Source organism: Hesperophylax consimilis, chromosome 13, assembly GCF_061612785.1.
Source record: "Hesperophylax consimilis isolate HC1 chromosome 13, BYU_Hcon_1.0, whole genome shotgun sequence".
Taxonomy (NCBI): Eukaryota; Metazoa; Arthropoda; class Insecta; order Trichoptera; family Limnephilidae; genus Hesperophylax; species Hesperophylax consimilis.
In genome coordinates, this window is record NC_142848.1 from 13011907 (window position 1) to 13038834 (window position 26928).

Sequence of the window (26928 nt, forward strand, 5' to 3'; positions counted from 1 at the left end):
TTAATCACTCAATTGTAAAATAAGTGCCGCACTCCTTTTCACCCAATGTGATGGGGGTTCAGCAGAAGGCAACATTAATGACAAAACGAAATTGGAAGAGTGCCCCGTGGTAGCTAAAATTCCTCTCCTCTCAATGGTCTTATACAGTGGGCATCTATATTTGGTACCCTCACTAAAGTCTACTTTCTTCACAGGGAAGAATTTCAAGTAAGGGATGGGCTCATTCAATATTTTGGGTAGCTGTTCATCCACAATGTGCGCTTGGGCATTCCATCTAGCCCCGTCAATGAACGGTCCGTAAACATAAATGCATTCCCTAGAGCCCTCCACTTTAGCTTTGGGCTTGAGAACTTCGCAATCAAATATGAGAGTGTCAATTGGTATTCTTTTCCACCTGGCGTAGTTCTGCATACCACCAGTCAAAAAGGCTTGGGTGAAAAAGAATCCAGACAGCCAGAATGCAGCAGGTTTTCCGTAATCAAACCAAGATTGTAAAATTCTAACCCGTTCTACAAAATCTAGAACATAACTAGCTAACGGCTTCAAACTAGGATACGATACTTTTGTCCAATTTACCGGTATTTTACTGATTAACATGGCATTTGCTTGTGTTTCTAGCTGTGGGGACATCACGATCAAACCCTTTATAGCCTTTTGAAGATTGACTAATGACGATCTTATTTCAGCACCTAATTTGTTGAACCTCTCCATTTCTTGAACAAGAACAGTATTCATTGATTCCGTATAGCTTACAGGGAATTTTTCTTTAGCAACTTCTAAATCAAATGGAGGAGCTATTTTAGCTAAGATATCCGAGCACAGGTGAGCAAGCAATATATCAGAACTTCCGCCAGAAGATCCTCCTCCCGTACCACCTTGGACTAGTAAAAGAGTCCCTGTTAAGGCCATGGAGTCGGCATAGTCTCTGGATATGCCTGCATTCATGTGCAAACCTAACACTTCAGGTGGTGTAATGGCCGGGATAGCGTCTATATGCTTTAAATAATCCTGATATTCACAGCGCCGTGGTAAACCGTATTGAGAGCTGATAGCACAAAATGTATAGGTTGCATTTTGTACCATGTCCGCATTGACGAAATTCTTCAATACCGTGACGATAAGTCTTCTATCCCAATCATCTGTTACCCTACCTCCATAATTACACTCTCCGGTCAAGTAAGATATGGCTGTGTAAGGGGTCTCTTCATATTGATTTAAAAACATTTGGAGTTGCATCACGGATATTTGAAAATCAGACTCATTGAAGCCATATGGAATATTCCAACCTAACGGGCCAAACTTCCTTCTTTCTTGTACAACAGCATGGAAAAAGCACACTCCATAAAGAAGTTTAGTGAATGTCTTTTCTTTCCCAGGGCATCCCTCGTAGAACTCTTGTTCCTTTAGTGGTTCGGATAAATAAGATCTTCGCAAGTTATTCTGGAGGCCAGTGGGTGGTTCATTTGTCATTTTGACTCCGACTTGTAAAACAGATTGTGGGAAATCAGCCGAAGGATAGCTTGTCAACCATAACCTAAAGTTCAAATCAGTGTTAGTTAAATCAAATTTTTCACAGATCATTTCAAGAACAGGAAGCCATTTCGCCGCAAGATGACAATTTTGTAAGCACACCCAACCACCTTCTATTTGGGCCTGTTCAATCATGGCTTGAGCTATTGGCCCTTGTCCTTGGCCTAGAGATATCGAATAGAATTTGTTATCATAACCCATTCTTTCACAAAATTTCCAAAGAGCGCCCATTGGATCCGCTCCAGGGGATAGTATGAAAATTAATGGCACAAGACAGTTGGAATCATTATATGATTTCTTTATATCGAATGGGGGTGGAGAAACAAATTCTGTGCCCAACGCTTTTTCAACAAAGCTTGTTATCGCTTCTATTAATTTGTCTGGTCTCAAGCATCGTACAATGATTAATTTTTGAAATTCAGTCAACAAATCATTCCATGGATTAGGTAATTTCTCAGTGTGAGGGTTGATGGAATCATAAATCTTCTGCCAGATTTTAATGGTATCTGTAAAAGACTCTCTAAATTTTTTGAAAGCAGGAAGTTCGGATGAACAACATATTTCATCCCAAGACTTTGTAGAGAGCCAAGTTGTTGGATTTGGAAATGGATTGTCGACAGATATTCCCCCAGTTAGTAAAAAGTTAAATTCAGCAGGATCTATTGCATGCGTAGCTAGCATTATTTTTGAACATAATAAGAATGAGAACATTAATTTATCTTTTTCAAACAGAGATCGGCAAACATTACAATATAAATTATATGTAAAGGCGTCCCGCAGAAATTTGAGTCTCTTTTCTAAAATCTTGGATTTATTTGCCGTTTCGATGGAGAGGATATAAAGGTTGATGAACCAAACCAGAGAATATTGATACATAGGGTCTACATTGGGCAAATCAGTGACACAGTAGTATATCACAGCAGAATGTGTTGCTATGGGTCTGTATTGCAGGCGAAACTCTTCAATCATAGCTTCTGTCTCTTTAGTGGCTTCTTGTCGAATTAAAATGTCATCAGACAAGATTTTCGACGAGTCGAGAATTTCTATCGCTCCTTCATCTTCTAAAATATCACCCTTGGATTCTTGTAAAGTCCTCAAAATACTATCTTCAACATTTTTTAATGCTGTATTATTTTCGGCACTTTCCACAATAAGCTTCTCTCTTTTCTCTTGTAAATCGGGTCTTTCCTTTGCCACCACTATACCAAGCAGTTGGTCTTCTAACCCATCAACTGTCAAAGCAAAGTTTATAAGTGTTACTTTATTGAAGACTTCAGGAAGGTAATGAGGATTCCTGAGTTTCGTCGTCATATACAACCGAAATTTAGGACTATATTCTATGACATTTTCACCCAGAGCTATAAAAGCTTTACCTCCTTGAATATATGTATTTTTCATTAGTATTGGATCCAACGGCGCTTCAAGATCTTCCAAAATGTTTTCAATCAATGCTGGCATTCCATATTCTAAAGATGGCTCTAAAATTTTCATGTAATTGGGATCAGTCAGTTTGGTCACTGATAAGTCGTTTGCCTTTTCCATTCGTTTTATCCATTTATTAGCTTGTCCTTGCGGATCCACAAGCAGAGACCAGCGGATAGACGTGTCTTGAATAATTGCATTATCTGTTGATATTTGATCTCTGGGGAGCCCGGCTATATACCAGTTCTGTATTTTTATATCTGTTCCCAATACTTTAGCAAACACATAATCTTCTGAAAAGGGAATATTCAACTTCTTAGTGATATTTTTCCAATCTGAAATTGTGGCAATTCTAAAAGGCATAGTAAATGGAGCGAGGTAAGCTATTATACCGCAAGACAAAAGTATATCACCTGCTAAATTGTCATAAAGAACTTGTAAATTCTCAGCGGCTGCAGTCCACCTGTGTTTTTCTCCACCTAAACCACCAATTAACTTTTCAGCCCGGTACAATTTGTTGATACATAATTCAACTTCATCTTCAAGCATTTGTTTTTTAGCATTGGCCTCTTCCAATGCCAAGTTTAAATCTGCTACTTTTTGTTCAAGCCTAGCCACCATCGCTTTTTTTTCATCCAAAATGGCCATTGTTGCAGCAAACTCATCCTCTGCAGCTTGCAGTTTGGCTTTTTTAGGAGCTACAACTTTGGCCACTGCGTCATACATGTCCATTGCAATTACCCACTTACATAAACCTTCAGCCGCAGTAGAAGCTTTAGCAATTATATGGGGCTTAAAATCTTTATGAGGTAGATATTCCTTTCTGATCTTAATCATAGTTGCAACGGGAATATTATCTTTGTCGAACTCTTTCAAATTTGGTAAAAAAGCCATATCACCTAATAATTTCTTACTCGGACCCCAGAAGTCAAAGATCTTTTTTCCTGGGTTATCTGGATCAGGGATTTTATCAGGGGGAATGTTTTTCATGACACAAACAGCAGCCATCACCAGTTTAACAGCAGCAGGAGGATTCTTCATTGACTTCACTAACGTGATGTCCGCTGGTTTTAATGTGTTTAAAGCTGCTATTGCATCTTCAAGGATAGGAATAGCTAAAGCCAAATCAGCTTCACAATCTTTCTTCAAAACTTGAGCATCTGCAGCTTGTAGATTTGCCACTTTTGTATCCTCTCGCACTTGAACTGTAGCTTTGTCCGCTTCTATAGTTTCTTTCTCTATTTCTGCCATCATTTCTGCTCCTTTAGCAGCCATTATGATGAGCTGTGGTTTGAGTGCATTCAAGTCATGCTGCATTACTGAAACTGCTTCTGCAGCTAAATTCAGTTTATCCAGACCATTAACGTATCTTTGTTTAGCGGCACGTAATTCTTTTTGCTTTTTATTAGTCAACTTAGTGAATGATTTTATCAAGTCAAGATAGGAGGCTGAGGTAACATAAGTCTTTTTTGAAAACAAAGCGAAAAATTCATCTGATATTCTACGAGCATCCACATGAAAATATTTACACGCCACAACAGATGAGGTTTTAACCTGATCACTTAAATTAACATCATTCATATAGTGATTAGCTACTTTTTCTAGGGCATCCTCTGGCCAGCTCTCAAACCAATCAATAGTACAACAATTTACTAGCGATGGATATAACCTTAACCTATTGCGGAATGAGCTTCCTATGGGGCTAAAACACAAAGCTATGTGAAGCTTTGCTTTGCACCTTGCAATGAAAAATGCAAACACTTCCAGAGCGCTCACATCCAAATTTCTATTTCCTCCTTGAGCAGCTAATCTCACAAGTTCTAAGATTTCTTGTTTCTCATCCAATTCGTACAGGTTGGGGATCTCACCCGAGTTGAGTAAGCTATCAATGTTTTGAATGAATGTTTCTTCCTGAATCTGTCCCTCAGTGAATAAGAAGCTAGTTTCTTTACCCAAGCCGCCAGATTGCCTGAGCACTTTCTTAATATCTTCCCTCCAATCCCGCAGCCCATAGCTCTTGGTTATTTCCGGTTGGAACAGGATTTTACCTGTCATACTGCTGGCCAGCCTTGCCAAGGATTGTCTTCCCGAGCCTCCCACTCCCACCAACAGAGCGCTTCCTCCCGGCATTGAGAATATTCTACAAATCTTTGATAAATGTTCTAAAGCATATTGAAACAATACTATGTTCATTTTAGTTTTACTCATTGAATTATACTCTTCTAGTGAGTCAATTCCTTTTTTATGAAATGCATCAATACTGGGTATTTCTTCATACTTTTTCTCATCGTCTAAAGCATCCGGATCAAAATAGGTTCCAAACATCAAGCCTCTGAGGGTTTCCTCAGTTACTACACCTTGATCATTTAAATAATTATCAAGAGCAGCATCAAAAAACTCTTTGAAGTAATCTCTCGTCAATTTCTGCAATTTTTTAAAGAGCCAAGCTCTGTCTTCGTCATCTGTAAGTCTGTCATAGAATACTCGAAGTATTTCATGTACCCACAGTTTAATGAAAACTTTTTTATTATCCACCGAATCTTTCTTTATAAGTGAACAACCTTGTATGACTCTGGCATAATCTCGCAGATTAAATATGTAATGGGATTTGGCAGGAGTGGGACGCAAATCTCTCATGGCAGACTGATACATGTCCATAGTTGCGGCCACTATTGCCATGATGGACGGCATTGCATCATTACCAAACCCATTTCGTCTCATTGCTATTTGAAGAACATTAGTGAATATCCTAGTCATGGTTTCATCAGAAAATTCATTGATGGCAACCATACTGTAATGACGTAAAAGCCTAGCATATATCAATTGCTTACTCCCTCCCACTGGGCCAATAGCCGCCAACAATAGTACATCCAAAATCAAAATCTTCTCTGTAGTTTTTAAATTATACCAATGTTTGTGATCGAAGTATTGGCGTAAAATCTCAATAGCCGGTTGCGCCCCATATACTTCTTTAGCTGGCATATTCATATCATCTACAAAAATTACTGCGAGGCTCCCTTTCGGGGGACCGTAGATATTGTTTTTTCTTTTGAGTAATTTAGTAATTACCAAATCTTGGGTTTGATTGGCTGATGTTGTTGTAGTAAATGTAATAAATATGGGCATGTAATGATTTAAAGATAATTGTGTCATCATATAATTCTGGATGTAAAAACTTTTTCCTGTTCCGGTGGGCCCGATAATGAGCCAAGGTTTTTTATATCGAACATGTAAATCTAAGAGGAATAAATATTTTGCTGTATCCAATGTAGGAATAACAGTCTGTTGCAAATTGATTGTCTCTATCAATTTAGCATTTTTCAATATCTCACTCCATGGTTTCCAACAACCTTTTTGTTTATACTGGTACACATAATCGTAAAATGTCCCTTCAGTCGGTATGGACACGTCAATCTTTTCCAAACTTTCGGGGATAGGCATCTCTCCTCTCCAGAACTCTCTATAATATTCCTCAAACTTTTCTTTGGAATCTGTAGTGAGTAGACCGCCTATGCCCCAACAAACAGAGAAGATGAATGAAGCTTGGAGCCATGTCTTGATGTACCGAGAGTCTTCCTCTCCCGCAATAGCATCATCCATTAACATTTCTATGAGACGTAGTGTTGTAATAACCAAGTTAATTTCCCCTCCACTAACCATCTGCTGGCAAAACTTTCTCACAAATGTTAGCGTTGGAGGGAAGAGCCATTCACACATGTCGTACAAAAGTAGTTCATTGTCGTCTTTCCAGTACGGATTACACTTGTTAATCCAGGATTTGACAAAAGGCATGGGGCCCAAGGTAGCAGATTCCATGTAGATCATCCCACAGCGAGACACTGTAGCCGGGGAAGCTTGTGACAGATCCATCACTTCAAATATCATTGACATTGTATCTGACATAGCTATCACTTCTCCAGATGTAAGACACAGCTTCTTATTATCATCTAGAACAGTGTTCATATTTTCTATCCATACAGCATCCACAGGACCGTCGAAGATTATCCACTTTTTATTATTATCATCCATCGTTGCATATTCCCTGAAGGTCGTGGCTACAACTCCATCTGTCCACTCATAAGACACTGGATCAAAGGCTCCATACAGTTGTCCGATGGTTACAGCTTTTGGATTGATAACTCTGTACAGAGTACAAAATTTATGATCACTGAATAAATAAAAGGCATCGGCTAACGTTTGAAGTGTACTTGTCTTACCAGAAAATGGATCACCCACCAACATGAACCCGTGTCTAACAATCAGCATCTCAAACGTTTGAATAATTTTCAACAAAAATGACTCTGTCGGTACTAGATTTAGATTTTTACAGACTTGTTCCGAGGAGTCTATCAACTTTGCATAATCTGGATCAGGTAGAGACACACCTGGAAAGATGTCCGAAATTATACCTTGAAACAGTGGAACATCAAAAGACAAAAACTTTGGCAAGTTAACGTCTGTTAGACAGCGGAGCAACAATAAACCTTCATTTTCATCAGGGAATTTTTTCTTTATATTGCCACATGCTGAAAGTACAGTTTTTACAGCGCGCATTCCATAATCGTAATGATTCTGAGAAGACAATTGTTCAGAGCATAAGCGATATGTTGTCACAATTTTTATGGCTAAATTTCTGGCATCAATAAATCCATAAGAGTAAAGAGAAATCTCCCCTATCATGGCATAGTCTGGCACCATCATGGCTACAGTGCGAAACAGCACTTTGAGATTATCTGGCAACTCAGACCTTCCTGCATAACCAGGATTCATGGTAATACAAACATAGCAAGCCGGATTCAACCTTAGCGTTGTGCCTTCAAATAGAAAAGTCTCTGCATGTTGGCGCACTGCTTGTACTATACAGAGGATTTGCTGAGCAACGACAGACAACACATCCACTTCTATTCGGTTGAACTCATCGAAACATGCCCAAGCTCCGGCTGAAGCCAACCCTTTAAAGAATTTTCCCATGGCCTTATAATCTAGGCCGTCGGAACAGTTGAAGACCACACATTGAACTGCGAGAGCCTTTGCCAGATCCTTGGTGGTCTCTGTCTTCCCCGTTCCTGCGGGTCCTTCGGGTGCCCCATTCAGGTGAAGGTAGTAAGCTCCTATGAGGGTTCGATAACAACGATCCGTGAGTGGTGTTATCACTAGACGGTCAGAGTTACCCAGATATTCATACGCAAACCTAACCACAGCATTTATTATTTTAACAGCCACATCTTCATTCTCCCAGTAATACCGTAACTGTGCTAGCCAGTTAAAATCTGTTTCTTCTATCACCTCTTTATCAATCAATTCTTGAACAACATCTTTGGCATGTACATCTATGACAATCAATGCTTTAATAGAAATTCTTGCCAAATTTGTGAGTTTTGGAGACCTCACCAAAGTAACAATGCTATTGAGCTGCTTTAACAATGTTGCGGAAAATTTAATTAGCTCATTCAATTTATGTGTCTTCAAGCAACTATGAATATCTTGGGCCCAATAAATTTGGGAGACACATAAAACAACCATTCCTTCCCATATAGTAATCCATTCTTCCCGAGTTATGGTAGGATATTCGGAGTAGCTGAGTTCAATTTCTGTCCGAATGGCTCGTATCATTTGTTCTTCTACTTGTACCAACCACTTCTCCACGGAACCCCTCGCCGCAGCTGTGGATATCTGTTCACAAAGTTCCACATGCTCCTCTTCCTTACTTATCATTGCTAAAATATTCAATTCAGAATCAAATTCCAGTTTGTTAATACCTTCAAAACATTTCTTTAAATGAGGCTGTACTCGCAAAGGATTTTTAGTTTCTGATAAAATTTCCAAAATTTCATCGTTCGATAAGAAGAAGAAACGGGGGAAAAACAATCTTTTCTTCTCCAAATAATTGTTTACTCCATCGTTAATCTTTTCAAGCAAACCATTGGCCGTTCTCATCCCTTCCAATAGGCCGAAACCTCCCGCTGTTTCAAGAACTTTAGGATTCTTTGCCACAATCGCCATATAGCGTCTATATGTGCCGTCTACTTCTTGAAACATGATCCCTTCTTCGGGCATCTGAGCTATGATGTCTTTAGATGAGAAGATCGGTAACAGATAAAGCCATTGGCTCTGTACTTTTCCCCACTCATCTATTGAAGAATTGATCCTATTTAATTTGTCATACCAGGCCTTCACTTCTGTTTCAAATGGTTTTACAAAAGCAGAACCTCTCATGCCGATTGTTTTAACAATGTGATCATCTAAAATGGCTTGTATGTCATCTAATGCAGTTAATATTTGGATTCCGGTATCTTTGTAGGGATTCGTTTTGAAATTAACGTTTACCCATTCAGACTGCATTTTCTCCAGACCTGTAATGAGAGCCAACTCTTTGCAAGCACCCATACTAATAATTTCATACTGCTCCATTTCGTCCCAAAGATTCATAGCTATAATTTTTCTAATAGTAGTTCCTGCATCGGGTGTTAAATCAAAGCCTGCAATTTCTGACATCTCATCCCAGTGCCGCTGACGGAGGGCAGAATTACACATTATATTAACAACCTGGACATTGGGTCTCCATTCCTTTAACTCTTTCAGTGCCTGTGCACATAATTTCATTGGAGCTGGTAAATTCATAGGGTCTGGGTCTTCTACAAATCCTTTGAATCTCCTTTCATTATTTTCTGCTATTTGTTGTTTTATTTTAACTTTGAAATTCTTGGAGAGCTTCAAGAATTCTTTGTAGTACTCTTCGTGCTGTTCCTCTACCAAAGCATTGTCAATGTATTCAAAGACGCCATCCATCCAGGTGTAGTAACTGCGCCTCCACTTGTGCAGTAAATATATCAATTCATAAAAAGGTATGATGTAACCCTTCAATTCATCCAAGTCCGCATATTGGGAAATGGGAAAACCAAAGACACTCTCTTCGTGATTAATCCACGCCATCTTCCGCTCACAGTCGTCTAGCCAATGAATCATTCTGCGGATATCTTCTAAGTAAAACAGTGTGTTGTTGATGTCATCCATATCATCTAATAGCAGTAGATACGGCATCAGTTCTAGTAATCTTTTATTTAATTGGCCAGTCTTCGCAAGTAGATTTTCTTCCATTTCAAATTTGCATGTTTCAAAGCTGCTCGCGTTTTTATCCAAAATCGGTTTAATCGCTTTCAACCAATTAATGGTTCTATTATTCAGTTCAACATGCTCAGGTGTAAGTTCTGTCAATTCAATCAACTTGCTCAAGATAATAAGAGACTCAGTGATTCGCTCCGTTAAATCTGTAATTAAAACCGTTTTGGCATGCAAGCAATATAAACCACTCTCAATTAGTTCAGCTGCAGTTGTGGGAATGACCAATGCTTTTACTGCAATATCTTCAAATCCAGCACAAATGCTCATGTTTTCTTTCATATGAGCCAGACACATTAAATGCAATATTTCATCCTGACATTTTACAGCGGAAACTTTTAGCCCTTCAATCATCTTATCTTGATTAACTTTACCTACATCGAAGTATTCATTTGCCATTGCCGCCGATAATTCATCGAACATATCCTGGAAACCTTTGATTCTTTCACATGATTCATCAAATTCTTCACCGTATCCTACGATAACATTTTCTTCATCGAAATCTCTAAAAAGAACACTGTACATTACTTTGATATTTTCCATGTATTCTTTGACGGGTTGAAAAACACGGTCCAAGCTTATTTGTAGGCGTTTGTGGCTATCTTGCAGGGACCAATCATTCAATTTAATAGGTAAATAATCATAATTAGTTGGTAAATTAAGCCAACGTTCAAGAGGAAGAAGTTTCTGAGTTACAGAAGCTATGGCATCTATTACGCTGTGATACATAGCAGATATGTCAAGAAAAGAAGGAATCAATATCAGGTCTTTGTCAAAGTCTAATTCCATTATAATCTGCGGTGTGCGTTGGGATTCCCCAATAATATCAATTACGTAATCTATTGAGGTTCGCATCAACTCTGTTATTTTCATTGCGATCGATACTGAGGCACAATTTAACAGGTGCATTCTTTTCTTCATCGGCACATCATTGAGGCAGCGCGGGACCTTCAACCAAGTCACCATGTATGGATACCAAATAGTTGTCAATATAGATTCCGCTTCCAACAAGTCTTCATCAATAGATTGTTTTAAAACATCCATCTCGATCATCCCCTTTCCTCGGTAAATGTCAAAATCCAATAAATGATGTGGAAACATTTTTGCAGAGCTCTCTTGGACATAGCAAATAAACGGATGAACGGTGTACAACTTCTGTGTCAGATATTTCCTTGTTTTTAAAAATGCTTCATAGTTTGGAGTTTTTCCTCCATATTTGAATGGTTTTTCTTGATAACGAATTCTTTCCACCCCAGGAACATCTCTGATTTTGGATTTAACAGCTAAATCATGCAAACTTTGGTTCCACGCATCTTTACTTTCATTGAGAATTTCATTGACTGTTTTGGGGAATTTTATTTTAAGTTTTTTTGGAACCATCTTTAGGATCTTGTTTTCCCAGGCTTTAAGCATTGGTGGAGGTACAAGAAAGTTGGCGCATTCCTGTAGATTTTTCATATATTCTTTAATTTCTTCTGGATAAAACTCCACATCAGATGGTTTTAACGGAGCTTTCTCCACACTCCTTCGTACTTCGTAAGCTTTCTCTTTAAGAAACTCTTTCATCTTTTTCTCCCTTGCCTAAAAACAACATAAAAAAATTATTCAATTTTTACATAATCACTGGCGTAACTTATTCAAATTCCTGAGCTATTTTTTTAATTATTATTTATTTTGGCTTTCTCCCATTAAGGGTGATCTTGGTCATACACAATTAACATTTTTTTTCTTATAAACATATACAACAAATGACAGAATATAAATATACAGATGATTATACAACATAAACATAACATAACATAACGTAACATCAATAAACATAACATACACGGTACAGAGTTAGTAACAGTAGGTAATTACAAAATTATAAAAATAGGAACCTGTGTACAATAATAGTGGGCATTTTTCGTTATTTATTCCTGAGTTACAAAAATAACAATAATTATGTATGGGGGGGGGGGCATTTTAGCCAAAGTTTGTACATTGCATTTTTGTCATGTCCCACAATTAAGATTATTTTTTTTCATAGTTACGTGTGGTAGAATATTGGAAAGTTATATATTTTTAACATGCAAATTTATAATTTAGTCAGTTAATACAACTATCGAACCTGCACATATTTTTAATTAATTATTTAGATCAAAAGGAAGTGCGTTTTTACCATGTCCATTTCTACATTAATTAAACAAAGACTGATTTCGTATTTAATTTTGGTTATGTGTATGATTAATTTCAGGAGGCCAAAGCTCGATATGGGCTGTAGCGCCATCGAAGAAGAAGAAGAAGAAGTATGATTAATTTTGATGATGTCTCAAATATTTTGCCAAGTATATTTTTTGAAAATATACAGTTCTTACATAAATTTGGACCAACTAATTGGAAAACTCCAATAAGAGAAAAGTCCAAAATAAATCATGCAAAACATCACTTGAAAATATTTTAATGGTAGTTCAAGTTTTGTAGAAAAACCATCCTTGTAAAGCATTAAACATTTTTGAATGGTTTTTGGAAAAATATAATAATAATAGGTTACCTTTCTTTGACTATATGGGGGCGGCAATTTGATGGGTAGTTTGTCGAACATGTGTATGTCTGGTGGAGGCTTCATTTTGGGTATTTTCACTTTGGGTTCTAACATTTTCAAAAGTTCCCGGTTCGCCATGATTTTATTGTTAATTGAAGACTTTTCGGCAGTTAAATATAAATATTTTTCACATTATAGATCATTATTTAATACACATCATGACAGTTATATGTTTGATGAAAACAGTTGGAGAAAATCATTCTATGTACATTCAAATGTACTCTTTATTTAGTGAAATAATATAATTAATAATGTAAGTTCTTAACTACTTGTCTAGAAAATAAAAGACAATATAAATATTAGATTTTTATGTGATTAGTTTTGACAAACACAAAACAATTCAGTGTTTTGTTTACATTAGTAACCTAACAAAGCAGAAATGCAACGACAGATGTGGATATTAGTACATTTTCATTGTTTAATCAATAACATCTTCCAAAAACCTATCTTAACATAAGTGGATAATGTGGTGATTATAAAATATAATATAATTATTTACAACATTACATGTATGCAATAAATACTAATAATAATAATGAATAATATGTTCATTTAATAAATGTGAATAATATTTCATTGGTGTAATAATTAACGATAATATATGTAACATTTATTTATAACATCGATCAATTAACCCAGTGATACTCAACCTTTTTCTTCTGCGGGCCACATTCGTATGTTTGTAAAGCTACGCGGGCCGCAACACTATACTGGTCAGTGTTGCCAACGGTGTGAGCTTGATTCCCCCTTTTATTATTCGAAATCCATGGGGGGGGGGGGGTTGTTAGAGAATTTCTGTAAAACATAATAATTCCCCACACAAAAATTCTACATGAGTGCTCCCCACAAAATGTTTGAAATCCATGGGGGGGGGGGGGGGTTTTACAGAACTTCACTGAAAAAAAAATTCCGCACAGCCAAAAACATCATATGTAATTCCCAACAATTTTTCGAAATCCATGGGGGGGGGGGTAGCTACGGAATTCCTTTTTCGAAAAATATTATATTATATTATAGCCTTCGTTGGTAGTAACACTTATTTGCGCGCATGTTTGTCTGTCAAATTTTTGTTTTTTAGAGATGGATCTAGCGTGTGCAGTTATGGTGTGCAGTAGCAACACTCTTATAGGATATTATATTATATAGATAGTATATTATACTTATACTATCCTCTTCGAGTTTCAAAGTCTGTACGTCAAAGTCGCAATTAATCTCAAATTAACGTGATATAGAATGCCAGATTTTGTAAATCATGTTCCTGATATTAAATGTATGGAGGGCCGCACAAAATAGCTCAGCGGGCCGCAGGTTGAGTATGACTGAATTAACCCCTAGGGACAGGACCCCTGTGTTGAAGAATCGTGCCCACGCACGGTAAATTCGACCTTGTAGATACACTTCACTTTGCATTTAGATACTACCTCTACTAGTTAGTTAACACATTCATGGACACAACGTCTATAGATATCATTTTGGATGAGATGTAATGATACAACTTACATATGTCTTTTAGTCAGGGACGCGATATGACACAACAGTTAAGTTTTGTATTGTAGTACTATGCAGCAGGTCTATTTGTGTCACAGTGGGCCAGTGCAGGGGGAGAAACATACAGCCGTGGTCTCCGCAAGATAGTCTCGGTCTGTGCATCCTCTGCCACCCACACGTGTGCCTAGACCGCACATACCCACGCAACCGTGCCTAGCATGCCCATGGCCCACTATGTGTGGTTATGTATGGCAGCTCATAGTAAGCGAAGCTAAAGCCACGTGTGAAACGAAGCCGAGCGCAGCTGTCTGTGGCCAGCCTAACACTTCTATGCTTGGTAGTGTCACACCCAAAGTTTACATTTTCTATTACTTACTGATTTTCATTGACTTCTACAAAACACATGTGACAACATGAGTAGCATTATACTTAGAATAACGAACCTTTGTGTTCCGGCATGTTGCGGCAAGTATCAAAGACAAAAATAAAAATGTCACTTTATCAAGAAAGTATGGTATTGTCTACATGTTAGCTTATTTTATATCTTAATATCTTTTTATTTATTTTCGGCCCCTATGGGTTAATTTGAACAACTGATTAAAATATTATTCTATTATTTGATGACCATGTGTTTTCTTCTTTTATATTTATCCATAACATCTTTACGCTTGGCTTCTGACTGCTGCAATTCTTTGCGTAGCTTCAATAGAGCAGCTGCATTTCTTTTCTAAAACAATATATTTTGAAAATTATTTATTAACGTTAAAATAGTTGCACTTTGTTCATAATTTATAGATTTTTCTTTAAATATGCATAATCTAGGTATATTTTTAAATGAAGCACGAAATTTGTATTCTGATGCAACAAAAACTCATGAACAAGTGGGAGATGAGTCATTAAATTTTCAGACCTTTTTTGGGAATATCTAAGTCCTAGGTCAATGCAATAAGGAACTTGAGTAAAAATATTATGACTTATAAAACGTATGTTCATATAGTGAATATTAATTAATAGATCAAGAAATGCTTATTCACAATGTAAAAATTATATTTTATATAATTAATTATAAAATTAAAAAATCATCATTTAAAAATGATTAAAATTGTGAGACACTCAAACGCCCTGTGATTGGTCGGCGGGTTCTGACAGCGCTTAAACCACTACCTCAAGGGTTGGCCAAGTTGTGCTGTGGGTCACTACTGCGGTTTACAAATTATTTCAAAAGAATTCATGTTTTTTGAAAATTTGCAAAATATTTAAAATGGGTTATATTGTTTTCAAACCGACACGAGTGGGATTGACCTTACTTTTAACCGACAAAACTGAGGAATGTATGACGCATATGTATGCGCATGAGCGCACCCTGTCAGATTTCAATCTTTTTTGTTTTTGAAAATTTCAAACTGTGATAATTATTTTAACTATGAAACTGACAATAAGGAAGTTGAGTGAAAAATATTTTGACTTATAAAAAATATGGTCATGTAGATCAAAAAATATCGATTCTAAATATATTTCTATATTATTATTCTTAGAATTAATTAAACGTTCTTGAAAAAGCATTAAATTGCAATAAACAGAATACGCTCCACGATTGGTCGAAAGAATTCTGACGTCACATGTGTCGTGGCTTGTACGTACCGCAATGTATCACCGCAATGTCTATGGTGCATCTCTTTCTATTACGTGAGAGATGGTCGGTTTAGATGAGAGAGGTGAATAGGCCAAAGGTTTGGTAAGTTTTTAAGCCAAAGGTTTATTTGGGCCAAATCACAGCCGGTCGTGGAGTTAAAGCTTCCAAGTAAGTATATCAAATTATTAATTGTGTTCATTTGTACGTTACGATAAATATAATACATTTTTACAGTATAATAATCATTGCGTATCTACCCATCTGACATTTCGCCATAACCACTAGTTTTGTGCAGGTATATTTATTGATTTCGCATGAAATGATAATTATTCTCTACTCATTATAATATATATTATAATGTGGTGATGGCTTTTAAATATTTCATCTTTTGTTTACCATATAATAAGTCACTGCTGAAAACCAGCTGCATTCCCGGAGAAACCCCTTTGTCAATAGGATCTATGTGAAAAAAATAGCTCCCATCTGTTGTCAAATATTTATGTAGGTATTTGTTGTTATTATTATATAAAATGGATTTCTAAAGATACATATTCGTATAGTGCTTTATAATAATATGTTGTTTATTGCATCGCTTAGAAGTTTTTATTATTATACATGTCACATTACATGTGATTACACTTCAGGCCTCCGCGCAGAAAAGTCTCACAGTGAACTGGGCTGTAAACCGTTATTTTACTTTTCTGCGCGGCGGTCAACAAATAGCGTCTTCAATACCGTGCGGGCGGGAAAAGCAAATATTCTAACTTAAAATATTAATTTAACTATGAAATCTTAATCAATTTTTTTTTTTTTTTTTAATAACATCAATTTTAATAGACGGTTAACATTGGTAAAAAAATTACTGGAATTCCTTATTGAAGAATTAATTTTTTTTCCATACAAAATGTTTAAGCGACGTGGTTCTCACAGTTTGAATGACGTCACACCCACACCCCGCCTCTTACCGCTCGGATTCCGCTCGTTTTGGCGGGCTTGATAAAATTTAAACTTTGAGAATTAATTTAATTATGAAAACAGACTTAAAAAAAAAAAAAAAAAAAAAAACAGTATTTAAGTTTGAATGATAAATGGCATTGATAAAAAAAAATTAAAAAATGGACTCAACTTCCTTATTGCAAAAAAAAATTATACTGGTATTTAAGCTAGAAGGTTACACTCGCAGTCAAATAAAAAAAAAATCAAAAATTGACTGGAATTCCTTATTTAAATTACAGTTGCCGTCATCAATTCCGTCATAGCTATGGATGACGGTATTTCAACGCAGGGATAGGCAGATGGGATTGACTGCCTCATAACTATGGCTTGGTACACACATCTTGCTTCATTCAAATTCATACGTCATCTCATCTCTTGTATTATTCTGACTCTTGACATGGCCCAACTCAAATATATGATTCACTTGAATGGGTATGGAGCTTTGCAATGTTCATATTTAGACTTTACTGTGGAAAAATGCAAGCAACGCCATATTGTTTGTTCGATCTTATTTTTTCACTGAAAAAAAAGAGTGTTGAAACCAGGATGGGGCCTTAACATGGTGGCAGTGAACATATTTCAAATGGCTTCAGAAAACAGGAAAGTACATTCCAGTTAACAGGTTGACTGCCAATAACGCGTTTGTGAGTGATAAGGGGAGTATGTTATGTACTATACATAATATATATCTATACATCGTTATCTCGCCAAGCAAACGTCGTGGGGAGTCGTTCATGCATTGGCGAAATTTCGTTCCCAATGCCTATCACATACAAATGTATAATTTTTATTTTCTAGCTTTCCAAAATATCTAAAATATTTTAAAAAGAGTTTTCTTATCAAAGCGGCAGTCAACCTGTTAACAGGACTCATTTGAAAAAAAAAAGGGGATGTTATATCCATCATCAGGTGTGGTATTACTGGTATTAGGTTCGGTTAGGCTAGGCTACATTAGATTATAATTGTTATTTTGCCTCCATCGAAAGAATCTTTTGCTATAAATTTTATGTTGTGTATATCACTCTCTGAAAAAATTACATTTTGACAATTCCTCGGGGAAAACGGGACACAGTACCGAAAAAGATGGTTCTGCGCAAAATGTAACGTATACAACAAAACATACCTTCCCAATTTTTTTAATATGAATACCGCCCAGAACTCCCAACCGTCTGGTGCTAGTGGGACTATGGCATCCCCAATTTGGGTATGTTGCTGAATGCAGTGGCGAAGGGAAGGAGACAGGGAAGAGAAAGGTGGGGAAGTACCTGGCTATTCAGTCTGGTCACCAAATATGGCTAAATACATTTCAAGCAACATTTCGATTGCACACATGGATAAAGCCATTTCAAGCAATGTTTCAATCCAACAGACACCACTTTGATAATTGACACACCATTATGATGTTACAACTTGGCCTTTGAAATAATCGAGCTCTTTTTTGATAAGTCTTTTCATAAGCCCAGAAAAAATAAAAACTGTTTAAAGTTCGAAATGTCCTACTTATGAACCCCTATTTGGTTATGGTTTTATTGTATAGTGTGGCAAATTAAGTTCTTTAGAAAATGATCGTAATACATTCACATATTTGTACCTGAACTTCGCAAAATAATATAAAACACACTCATGGGCAATGTTTTCTAGCATAAATCAGAATCGGCTGCTGGTTTTAAGTAGGGATTTAAGCCTTATCGCCATCTACATAAGGAGTGGTATTGTTAGCGGCACAATTAACAAATATTACGCGACGTGGTGCATCGCCATAAATAAGATAGAGCATTTTACAGTGAAGAAACTCAAAACCAAGAAAATAACACAACAGTAAGCAGAATAAAATTTTATTTTTAAAAAGTGTTATAGAATCACCGTTAGAATGCTGTGTCTTTGCTCCTCGTTGTTTATGTTCTCCTGGAGTTCAATAATATTGATGCTTTGTTCAGCCGCCTGTGCCTCCAGGTCATTCCTGCAGGCAATGATGCTATCAGTGCTGGTTACAGATTCGGTACAGCTAGCTTGCAAGATTTCCATTGGTGTGGCTTCATCTGAAATAAAATATATATTGAACTTCTAAGTAGTTTTGTGAACCGTAGACCTCGCGTCCCAAAAAGTGTTTTTCCAATTTTCTCAATTTTATAAATTCCTCTGAAATCATAAGATTTGTAAAGGTACTGTACTTTTTTACTTAAATAACTACATAAAAAATTATTTCAAAGGAATTAAAAAATCTGTCCATAGAAATGTCACGTCCCGATGACAATTCTTTTTCAAACATTCAGGCAGGTAGATACCATAATAAGCGTAGGGAGTGTGGCGAACTCATTGCTCGGGGAGTGGAAACATGACCTCCAATAGCCATCCCAAGCTAAGGTGTGAGCTACCATGCTCAGGCTGAATGACCTGGGGAACAGCATCACAAACGGTGCCTCCGAGAAACAGGGTCGCATCTCAGAGTAATTAGACCTTACCTCAGCACTCGGGGCTCTACTAGAGCGGACCTTCTATTTTCCTAGATACTCATAGGACGAAAATTGGACATTTCGAAAACTCCCTCTTCACTCGTTTAACAGTCGTAGGGCCTTCGGGGAACCAAGGAGGAGTGGAAAGGAGAGGCGAGACCCTCTTCCCTCATGGGGCTTCCAGGGAACCATGAGGGAAAGGACTCTTCCATCATGAAAATATATCGGTACACTGATACGGTACGCACGTCTTACTGTCGCGCTGTCATTAAAAAAATTTTTTTCGCGAATTTTGTTCACTGCTGGATCGAATAATGAGTGACGTCGTGCTCCTAGAGCTGAAGAGCATCATTCTCGAACAAAGTAGGACGATTAACGAGTTGTTGGACCGTGTAAAGACCGTGGAAGCGACATTAAATCGGCAGGTAACAAGCAAAAGTGACAACAAAAATGCACTACCTACAAATCCCGCGACTCAGCGCTGGACTGACGTAGCGGCCCCCGCTGCACCGCACACCGCGCCCGCTACCCTGTCAGCAGTAACGCAAACCAAGGAAAGGATGAGAACTAGAGCGGCCACCAAAGCAAACAATGACGCCGGTCAATTTGAAACCGCATCTTTTAACGGCGCGATCCCCAAAACGCACGCCACGGAACCACACGTTCCAATTTCCGAGCCGGAATCAAAAACCGCTCCTAATACGGAAGATTGGATAAAAATTAAACGCAGACAACGCACAGTGAAGAATTTAACTATCGGTAACTCCGATAAGTCTTCGAGTATAAAATCATATCCAAGAATAAAGAATATTATCGTGTCTAGATTACATAAGGACACAACAGTAGAAGAGATCCGGGCACATCTGGAGAAAAACGAAATAACAAAAAGTGAAATAGAAAAATTCATCGCACATTCTCAAGAATACGCAGCTTTCCGTATAGGTGTAACGGAGGATCTATACGAAAAACTTTTACGGGAAGATTTATGGCCTCGAGGAGTACCGGTAAGACATTATCGGTACTTAAAACCAAAACAAAATCCTATTGATGATAATCAAAACCGGACCAAAGTGAATGAAAATGCCGCCGCGAAATGACTAGAGAACCCCCTAAAAGTGAATTCTCTCCCTTGCACAATTTTTTACCAAAATGTACGGGGATTAAGATCCAAAACCGATGATTTCCTACAAAGTGTAATAATACAGAACAACGATCTTATATTACTATCAGAGACATGGCTTAACGACAGCATTTACAATAGTCAACTCTTCGATCAACGGTATGACGTGTTCAGAAAGGACAGAACCTCGGGACATTCAAGGGGAGGAGGAGTACTGCTAGCCGCGAGACGTGACCGTGCAACTCAAACCCAGAGACTTACCTATCTGGAAAGTAAAGACGAGAATATGTGGATAAAGACATGCCTAAATGATTTTGGTGTTATTTACATATGTGTTGTGTACATTCCACCGGCATCGCCAAATAAAACATATACCGATTTTTTTGATAAGGTTACTGAGAATTTTAATTTTTTAATCAATAAAAAGATTATTATAATAGGCGACTTCAATCTAAAATCTAGTAACAAAGGCACCGAAATGGATCTCATATATTTTATGAATCTTTTCCAAATGGAACAAAGCAACTCTATTACAAATGTGAAGGGAAGCACGCTGGACATTGTTATCAGCAACATTGATTTAAAAGTATATAAATCCTTATACTCACTAGTTAAAGAAGACGCTTATCATCCATCGTTGTGTATAGAGATTTCGCCGAACAAAAACACAACCAATTGTCAAACACGAAACTTGTGGAATAATATTGATAATAGTGTTAGGCGAGGATGGAACTTCGAACATGGCGATTTTAAAGCTCTTTATTGCCATTTACAATCTCATGACTGGCAACCTTTGAAGGACATAAATGATGTTAATTTAGCGACACACTTTTTCTATTCCATAATTTATAAATATTTTGATATGTGTTTCAAAATTAAGCGCACTCCGAGGAATGGTAGAAAATATCCTAAATGGTTTTCTAGTGAGATTGTTAGCGACATAAAACTCAAATTCAAACATTACAAAAAATGGAAGAAAACTGGAATGGTGAGTGACCGGGAAATGTTTTGTCTACTTAGAACAAAAATAAAACGCAGTATTCGATTAGCACATGTGCAATATATTAATTCTATTGAAAAAAATATCAAATGCGATCCCAAATCTTTCTGGAAGTATATCTCGTCCAGAAGAAGTGATGGCGGGTTTGTTGACCATGTTACTTGGAATAATCAGTCTTTCTCAGGAGCAGATATTCCAGAAGCATTTGCAGACTATTTTAAATCAACTTATAGTAAGGAAGCTGCGGACTTGAAATCTTTTATACCTGGAAAAAATACGCCAACAAAAGCACAGAATGTTGATATTCAAAATATTACAAACACTGACATCACCGCTGCTGTTAAAAAATTAAAATCCAAAACTTCTTTTGGACCGGATCTTATTCCGTCATTCGTGTTAAAGGGATGCTTTGAGCCCTTATTAACACCTCTCGCGTATATTTATAATCTCTCACTTAACTCCGGAATATTCCCAGACCTGTGGAAAATCTCTAAAGTTACACCGTTACATAAAACTGGTGATAAGGCTTCAGTCTCTAATTATAGACCAGTGGCGATCCTATCCTCTCCAGCCAAGTTGTTTGAACTAATAATTCATAAATGCATTTATACCCAAGTTGAACCCTTTATAATTGACCAGCAACACGGTTTTAGGTCTGGCAGATCTACTGTGTCTAATCTAATGGTTTTTACGGAGTACATATCTCAAGCTCTTGATAGTAAAAATCAAGTAGATGTATCATACAATGACTTCGCAAAAGCCTTTGACTCAGTAGATCCGCTTATTCTCCTAAATAAACTCGACCAATTTGGATTTTCAGCGAAACTTCTATGTCTATTTGTAAGTTATTTCTCAAATAGACAACAATACGTAACTTATGGTATTTTCCACTCTTCCAACTTCATCACAAACTCTGGAGTTCCACAGGGGTCGAATCTTGGACCCTTACTTTTCTCGCTATTTATCAATGACATTTACCATTGCATAAAATTTTCCAAGTTTCTCTTATTCGCGGATGACATGAAACTATTCCTTTTAATAAAATCTTTGGAAAATTGCTTGCAGCTACAAAGTGATATAAATTCTATCGTCGAATGGAGTCATGCCAATAAATTAGGGTTTAATATTAAGAAATGCTCCATTATGTGCTACACCAAGGCAAACAAAACGATTTACTATAACTACAAAATGTCTTATTCATCTCTTCAGCACATTGTTATTTCAAGAGATTTGGGAATCGCATTTGATACGCACTTAACATTTCACGTCCACATAGAAACGATATGCAACAAAGCTTTAAGAATGCTAGGATTTGTGCTAAGCAACTCCAGACATTTTTGCAGCTCGGCCGCGATTCGTGTGCTATACTATAGTTTAGTACGTAGCATTTTGGAAAGTGGTTCTGTAATATGGGGACCAATGGATTTAACTTACTCTCAAATGATAGAGAAAGTACAAAAGAAGTTTCTGAGATATTTATATCTTAGAGACTTCGGATATTATCCCTGGTTATATCCATCAGCCTTTTTGTCCGGCATGCTGGGTATTAATAGCCTCACCGATAGAAGGAAAACTGCTTTGCTGATAACAGCATATAAACTTCTAAATGGTAACGTCTGTATTCCCGATATTATAGAAAAATTTGAGTTTTATGTCCCCGACAATTATACAAGAGCGCGCAGGCACAGAACCTTTGTCGTTCCAAAATGCAGAACCAACTTACCATTAGTAATGCCGCTCGGAAAAATGATTATGTTACTAAATTACCTGTCCCCTGATAAAGATATTTTCCAACTTAATATTCACCAGTTCAAAAACGCTATTATTACTTAATAAATTAAAATAAAATGTATGTTTATTATTGGTTATGTATAACAACTGTAAATGTGCATTTAAAATAAAATAAATAAATAAAAATAAATAAATGAGGCCTTCGGGGAACCAAGATGGAATGGACTCCTCCGTCGCGGGGCCTACAGGGAACCAAGGAGGAGTGGAGAGGAGAGACGAAGTCTTCTTCCAACGTGGGGCCTTTGGGGAACCAAGGAGGAGTGGAGAGGAGAGACGAAGTCCTCTTTCCTCGTGGGGCATTTAGGGAACCAAGGAGTGGAGAGGAGAGACAAAGTCCTTTTCCCTCGCGGGGCTTCAGGAAACCAAAGGGGAATGGAGAGGAGAGATGAGGCCCTCTTCCCTTGTGGGGCCTTCAGGGAACCAAGGGGGATTGGAGAGGAGAGATGAGACCTGAGAAGACACATTGTGGAATCAGAAGACATAGCCCCATATACAATGACAACCCTGGTGAACTTTATAAAAAGGACCGGGTGACTGTTAAAGGAATGAGGTAAAATGGTAGATTAGCACAATTAGTCTATGGCCTAAGTGCTCACGGGAACTATATGTAAACCGTCTCCGCTCTATAAATAAATGAATAAATAATAATAGGCACCGTAATATTGATTATTCCAATTTGATAGCTCGTAGACAGATCCACACTAATGCGAACTCTGGTGGGATAAAAAGACAGTACCCAACACAGCCACCATCTTGAACCAGAAACTGAATGTAACAAACAAATTTAGTCAGACGAAATCCCAATCAGTTGAGTTAAAACAGGATTTTGCAAAACTCAGTCAACAAACACAGTAGAACCTCACCAAGTCTGATCACGAGAATGAATGGAATATTATAAAATAGAAAAATGAATTAAAAATATGAGTTTTTTAATATTCTATTTTGATCTCAGAACCACTTTATAGTGGTATCGCCGTCATATAATTTTCCTCGAGAAAGAAATTTCCTGCTGAAATAGATGGTTTTCAATAACTTCTCCACGCACCTTTTTTTGCCTAAAACTACAAAATAGAAAATAATGTATGCTTACCCTTCCCCTTATCACTAGACAATGCTTTAAGGTTTTCTATTTTTTTTAAGTAGGTTCCATAGTCAGATTCTTCATTGTCAACTGATATTTCTGCCTTGATTTGTTTCCATTTATTTTCCGCAATTAATTTGTGAACGTCCTGAAACAATAATGGTAAGAACACACTGGGTCGACGTACGGTACGTAAACGATAGCGAAAGCAAAAACATACTTGTCTCACGCAACATTGCGCGTGACAAGTGTGTTTCTAAAGCATCTATTTCCATAGAAAATGTATGGATTGTAATTAGTCCAGATATCGTAATGCGTTGTTAATGTAGCTTACGTCGACCCAGTATGATCCTACCTCTATTATCTTTACTATTTCATTCGAATTATGCAAGGAAAATAAAGATTCTTACAGCGAGTTGGATAATGTCATTTGACTTTTGGGTTAATGAGCCATGTTGCATTTCCTACTCGTTTTGGGTTAATGAGCCATGTTGCATTTCCTACTCGTTTTTGAGTCAACATTTTAGGACAGCCTTGCAATGACCATCGTCAGGATGTATGGAGTTAAGAAAAGTTAAGTTAATCTAAAACTTTGGCTCATGTGGAAGGAAAACATAAAAATGGATAATAATGTTTATAAGGTTACTGGTTATATTTTGTAGTTAACTTTTAAAATTATAAAACTCACGTAAGATGTTGATTTCATAATATTTTTATTGGTTCAAATATGTATTCCTTAATCTGTGTTACAGCATTACTAAACTCAATTTATTTAAAATGTATTATTTATTTAAGAATTTCACCTGTAACTTTGTCTTGCAGTCTTCGATAGATTTAATAGTTTCTGCAATTTTTTCATTCTGAATTTGCTGAATGTTGCTTATGGGTTTTATTTTAGCTTTCCACATATCAATTTTCTCTTGAACTTAAATAAATTACCAAGCTATTAAAATTTACTTAATAAAATCTAGGATAAAGAAAAAATGGTAAACTTGTCGAATTCCACTGCATCCAAAGGCTCTTTAAAAAACTAATGTAGGCAACTATTGTCAGGGGTTAAAGACATCCACAAAATAGGTTTTTAAGGTTTATTTTGGGTTATTTTAATACTTTGTGCTTATCCCCTAACCTTCAAACATAACTTTAAAATAAATGGAACTTTAATGCATCTTTTACCATCTCCCACCACATAAATAGTTATTTCTTGTAGTAATTAAGATGAAACCAAGTGCTATTTATTTATTTTTGCGTACTAAGAGTGCAGGGGACTTAGACAAGATTAATGAAAAAATAACTTATGTTCACTAGAAAACAAAGTTTGATGTTATTGAAATACGATTTGAATTTTCTTCGTCTCTGAGGGCTATTGCTTCTTCTAACTCTTCTTTTTGGGTTTTGAAAACTTTCTTGTCATTCATTTTTATACACCTATATATCGATTGAACAACACTTCTGGATTCTAAAAGTTGAGATCAAAAACTTCATTGATTTTGCCAGTATTTAAGTCAAAATCATGAATAAACCACTCAAAATCATAAATATGTCAAAATATTGCTTGTTTCCCGCAAATAGCAATTTTATTGCCAGATGTTAAAATGTTGACCACTATTAAATTTCTTATTAATTTGCCTGTTAAAAATGGGGCAGCTTGTTTCATATGCATTCATTTTTGGTGAATATTTGGCTTTAAAACATTTATATACAGCTTGGCACGATTTGCAGTCGCAAGTTGCAACGATACGGAAAATCTGTGAATTTAAAAATTGTTCGTTTATTTCATGGACCTAAAAAAGATAGGACAAAGCATTAGAGCGATTTTGTTTGTATGGCATTGAAGCAAAATCTAGGGTGAGGAGAAATTACCTGGAACTTTCTTGAGCGACAAACTTTTGAATGATTTGTATTATGCATAATTCTATATTATTTAATTTGGTTTTACGCCCAGCCGGGCTTTTACATTGATTTTAAGAACAAAATATACCTGGTGAGTTATTGAAAATTATACACAAAGTTAATGAATTTTTATAATTTTATTTTTTTGTTAGTGCAGTTATAACAGCTTATGGTTTTTTTGGGGGTATTTGTCGAGACAAGGAGTGGGATTTCATTCAAAATTTTAAGTAGGTTTTGGCATTTTTCATACATGTTCCTCGTCTCCCCGCGGCTTCAAATTGTTCTCGAATAGCTCTGTCCAGAGCTTTTTGGGTCCATGGTTTATTCGCTAGGACTTCTTTTGGCTGCATCTAAGGCCTATAAAGATGAATGTGCCAAGCTGAAGGTAACCTTCGTTTTGTTATTCGTTTTCTTAAATTTATTACGATGTATTTATATTTTTACATAAACCCCACACAGGAGGACCTAAGGAAAATAATTTCCCGCGGGACCTATTTCATCTTTTGGGGTGCTGTGTGGAGGGTCTTTTTAAGGAGAGGAAGTTATGGGAATGTAAAAGGTATGAGAATTGGATAGGAATCTGTGTGTCCAGGTCAGCCTCTCTCGATCTGGCACGCCACGTAGCTGGTGGGCAGTCGCACCCTGAACACACCTTACCTGATGAACTCGGGTACCCCTGCTAAATCACCAAACGTAGCAAACCACTTGGAGTGACCCGTGGCAGAGGTGTTGGTTATCCAATAAATGGGCGGCGGTACCCAAACCCACCTCCCAAATTGGTTTTAAATATTTGTTTTTAAATATGCCTTCGATACCTC

The 26928-nt window shown here is 36.8% G+C and overlaps 2 protein-coding genes across 2 annotated transcripts; both read right to left on the minus strand.

Moving 5' to 3' along the window:
- On the minus strand, positions 1–12733 carry Dhc62B (Dynein heavy chain at 62B). Its single transcript, XM_089638513.1, has 2 exons — positions 12605–12733; positions 1–11652 (listed from the first exon to the last, which is right to left on the minus strand). The coding sequence occupies exons 1-2, from the start codon at positions 12731–12733 to the stop codon at positions 1–3; spliced, it is 11781 nt and encodes a 3926-aa protein (XP_089494639.1).
- A 969-nt stretch (positions 12734–13702) lies between these two features.
- Positions 13703–25727, minus strand: LOC149418467 (uncharacterized). The gene is made up of 5 exons (XM_089638514.1): positions 25554–25727; positions 25021–25142; positions 24227–24365; positions 18636–18811; positions 13703–14870 (listed from the first exon to the last, which is right to left on the minus strand). Exons 1-5 carry the CDS (start codon positions 25633–25635, stop codon positions 14757–14759), a joined length of 633 nt encoding a protein of 210 aa, XP_089494640.1. The 5' UTR covers positions 25636–25727; the 3' UTR covers positions 13703–14756.
- Positions 25728–26928: the final 1201 nt, after the last annotated feature.

What these genes read in the sequence shown, in the direction of transcription:
- Dhc62B (XM_089638513.1), bottom strand. Translation starts at nt 12,733, where the DNA reads ATGGCGAACCGGGAACTTTTGAAAATGTTAGAACCCAAAGTGAAAATA. An exon ending in CCCCATATAGTCAAAGAAAG is followed by an intron (nt 11,653 to 12,604) that starts GTAACCTATTAT and finishes TGTTGTTTTTAG; the next exon opens with GCAAGGGAGAAAAAGATGAA.
- LOC149418467 (XM_089638514.1), bottom strand. Translation starts at nt 25,635, where the DNA reads ATGAATGACAAGAAAGTTTTCAAAACCCAAAAAGAAGAGTTAGAAGAA. An exon ending in ACTGCAAGACAAAGTTACAG is followed by an intron (nt 24,366 to 25,020) that starts GTGAAATTCTTA and finishes TTATTGTTTCAG; the next exon opens with GACGTTCACAAATTAATTGC. An exon ending in AAAGACACAGCATTCTAACG is followed by an intron (nt 14,871 to 18,635) that starts GTGATTCTATAA and finishes ATATTGTTTTAG; the next exon opens with AAAAGAAATGCAGCTGCTCT.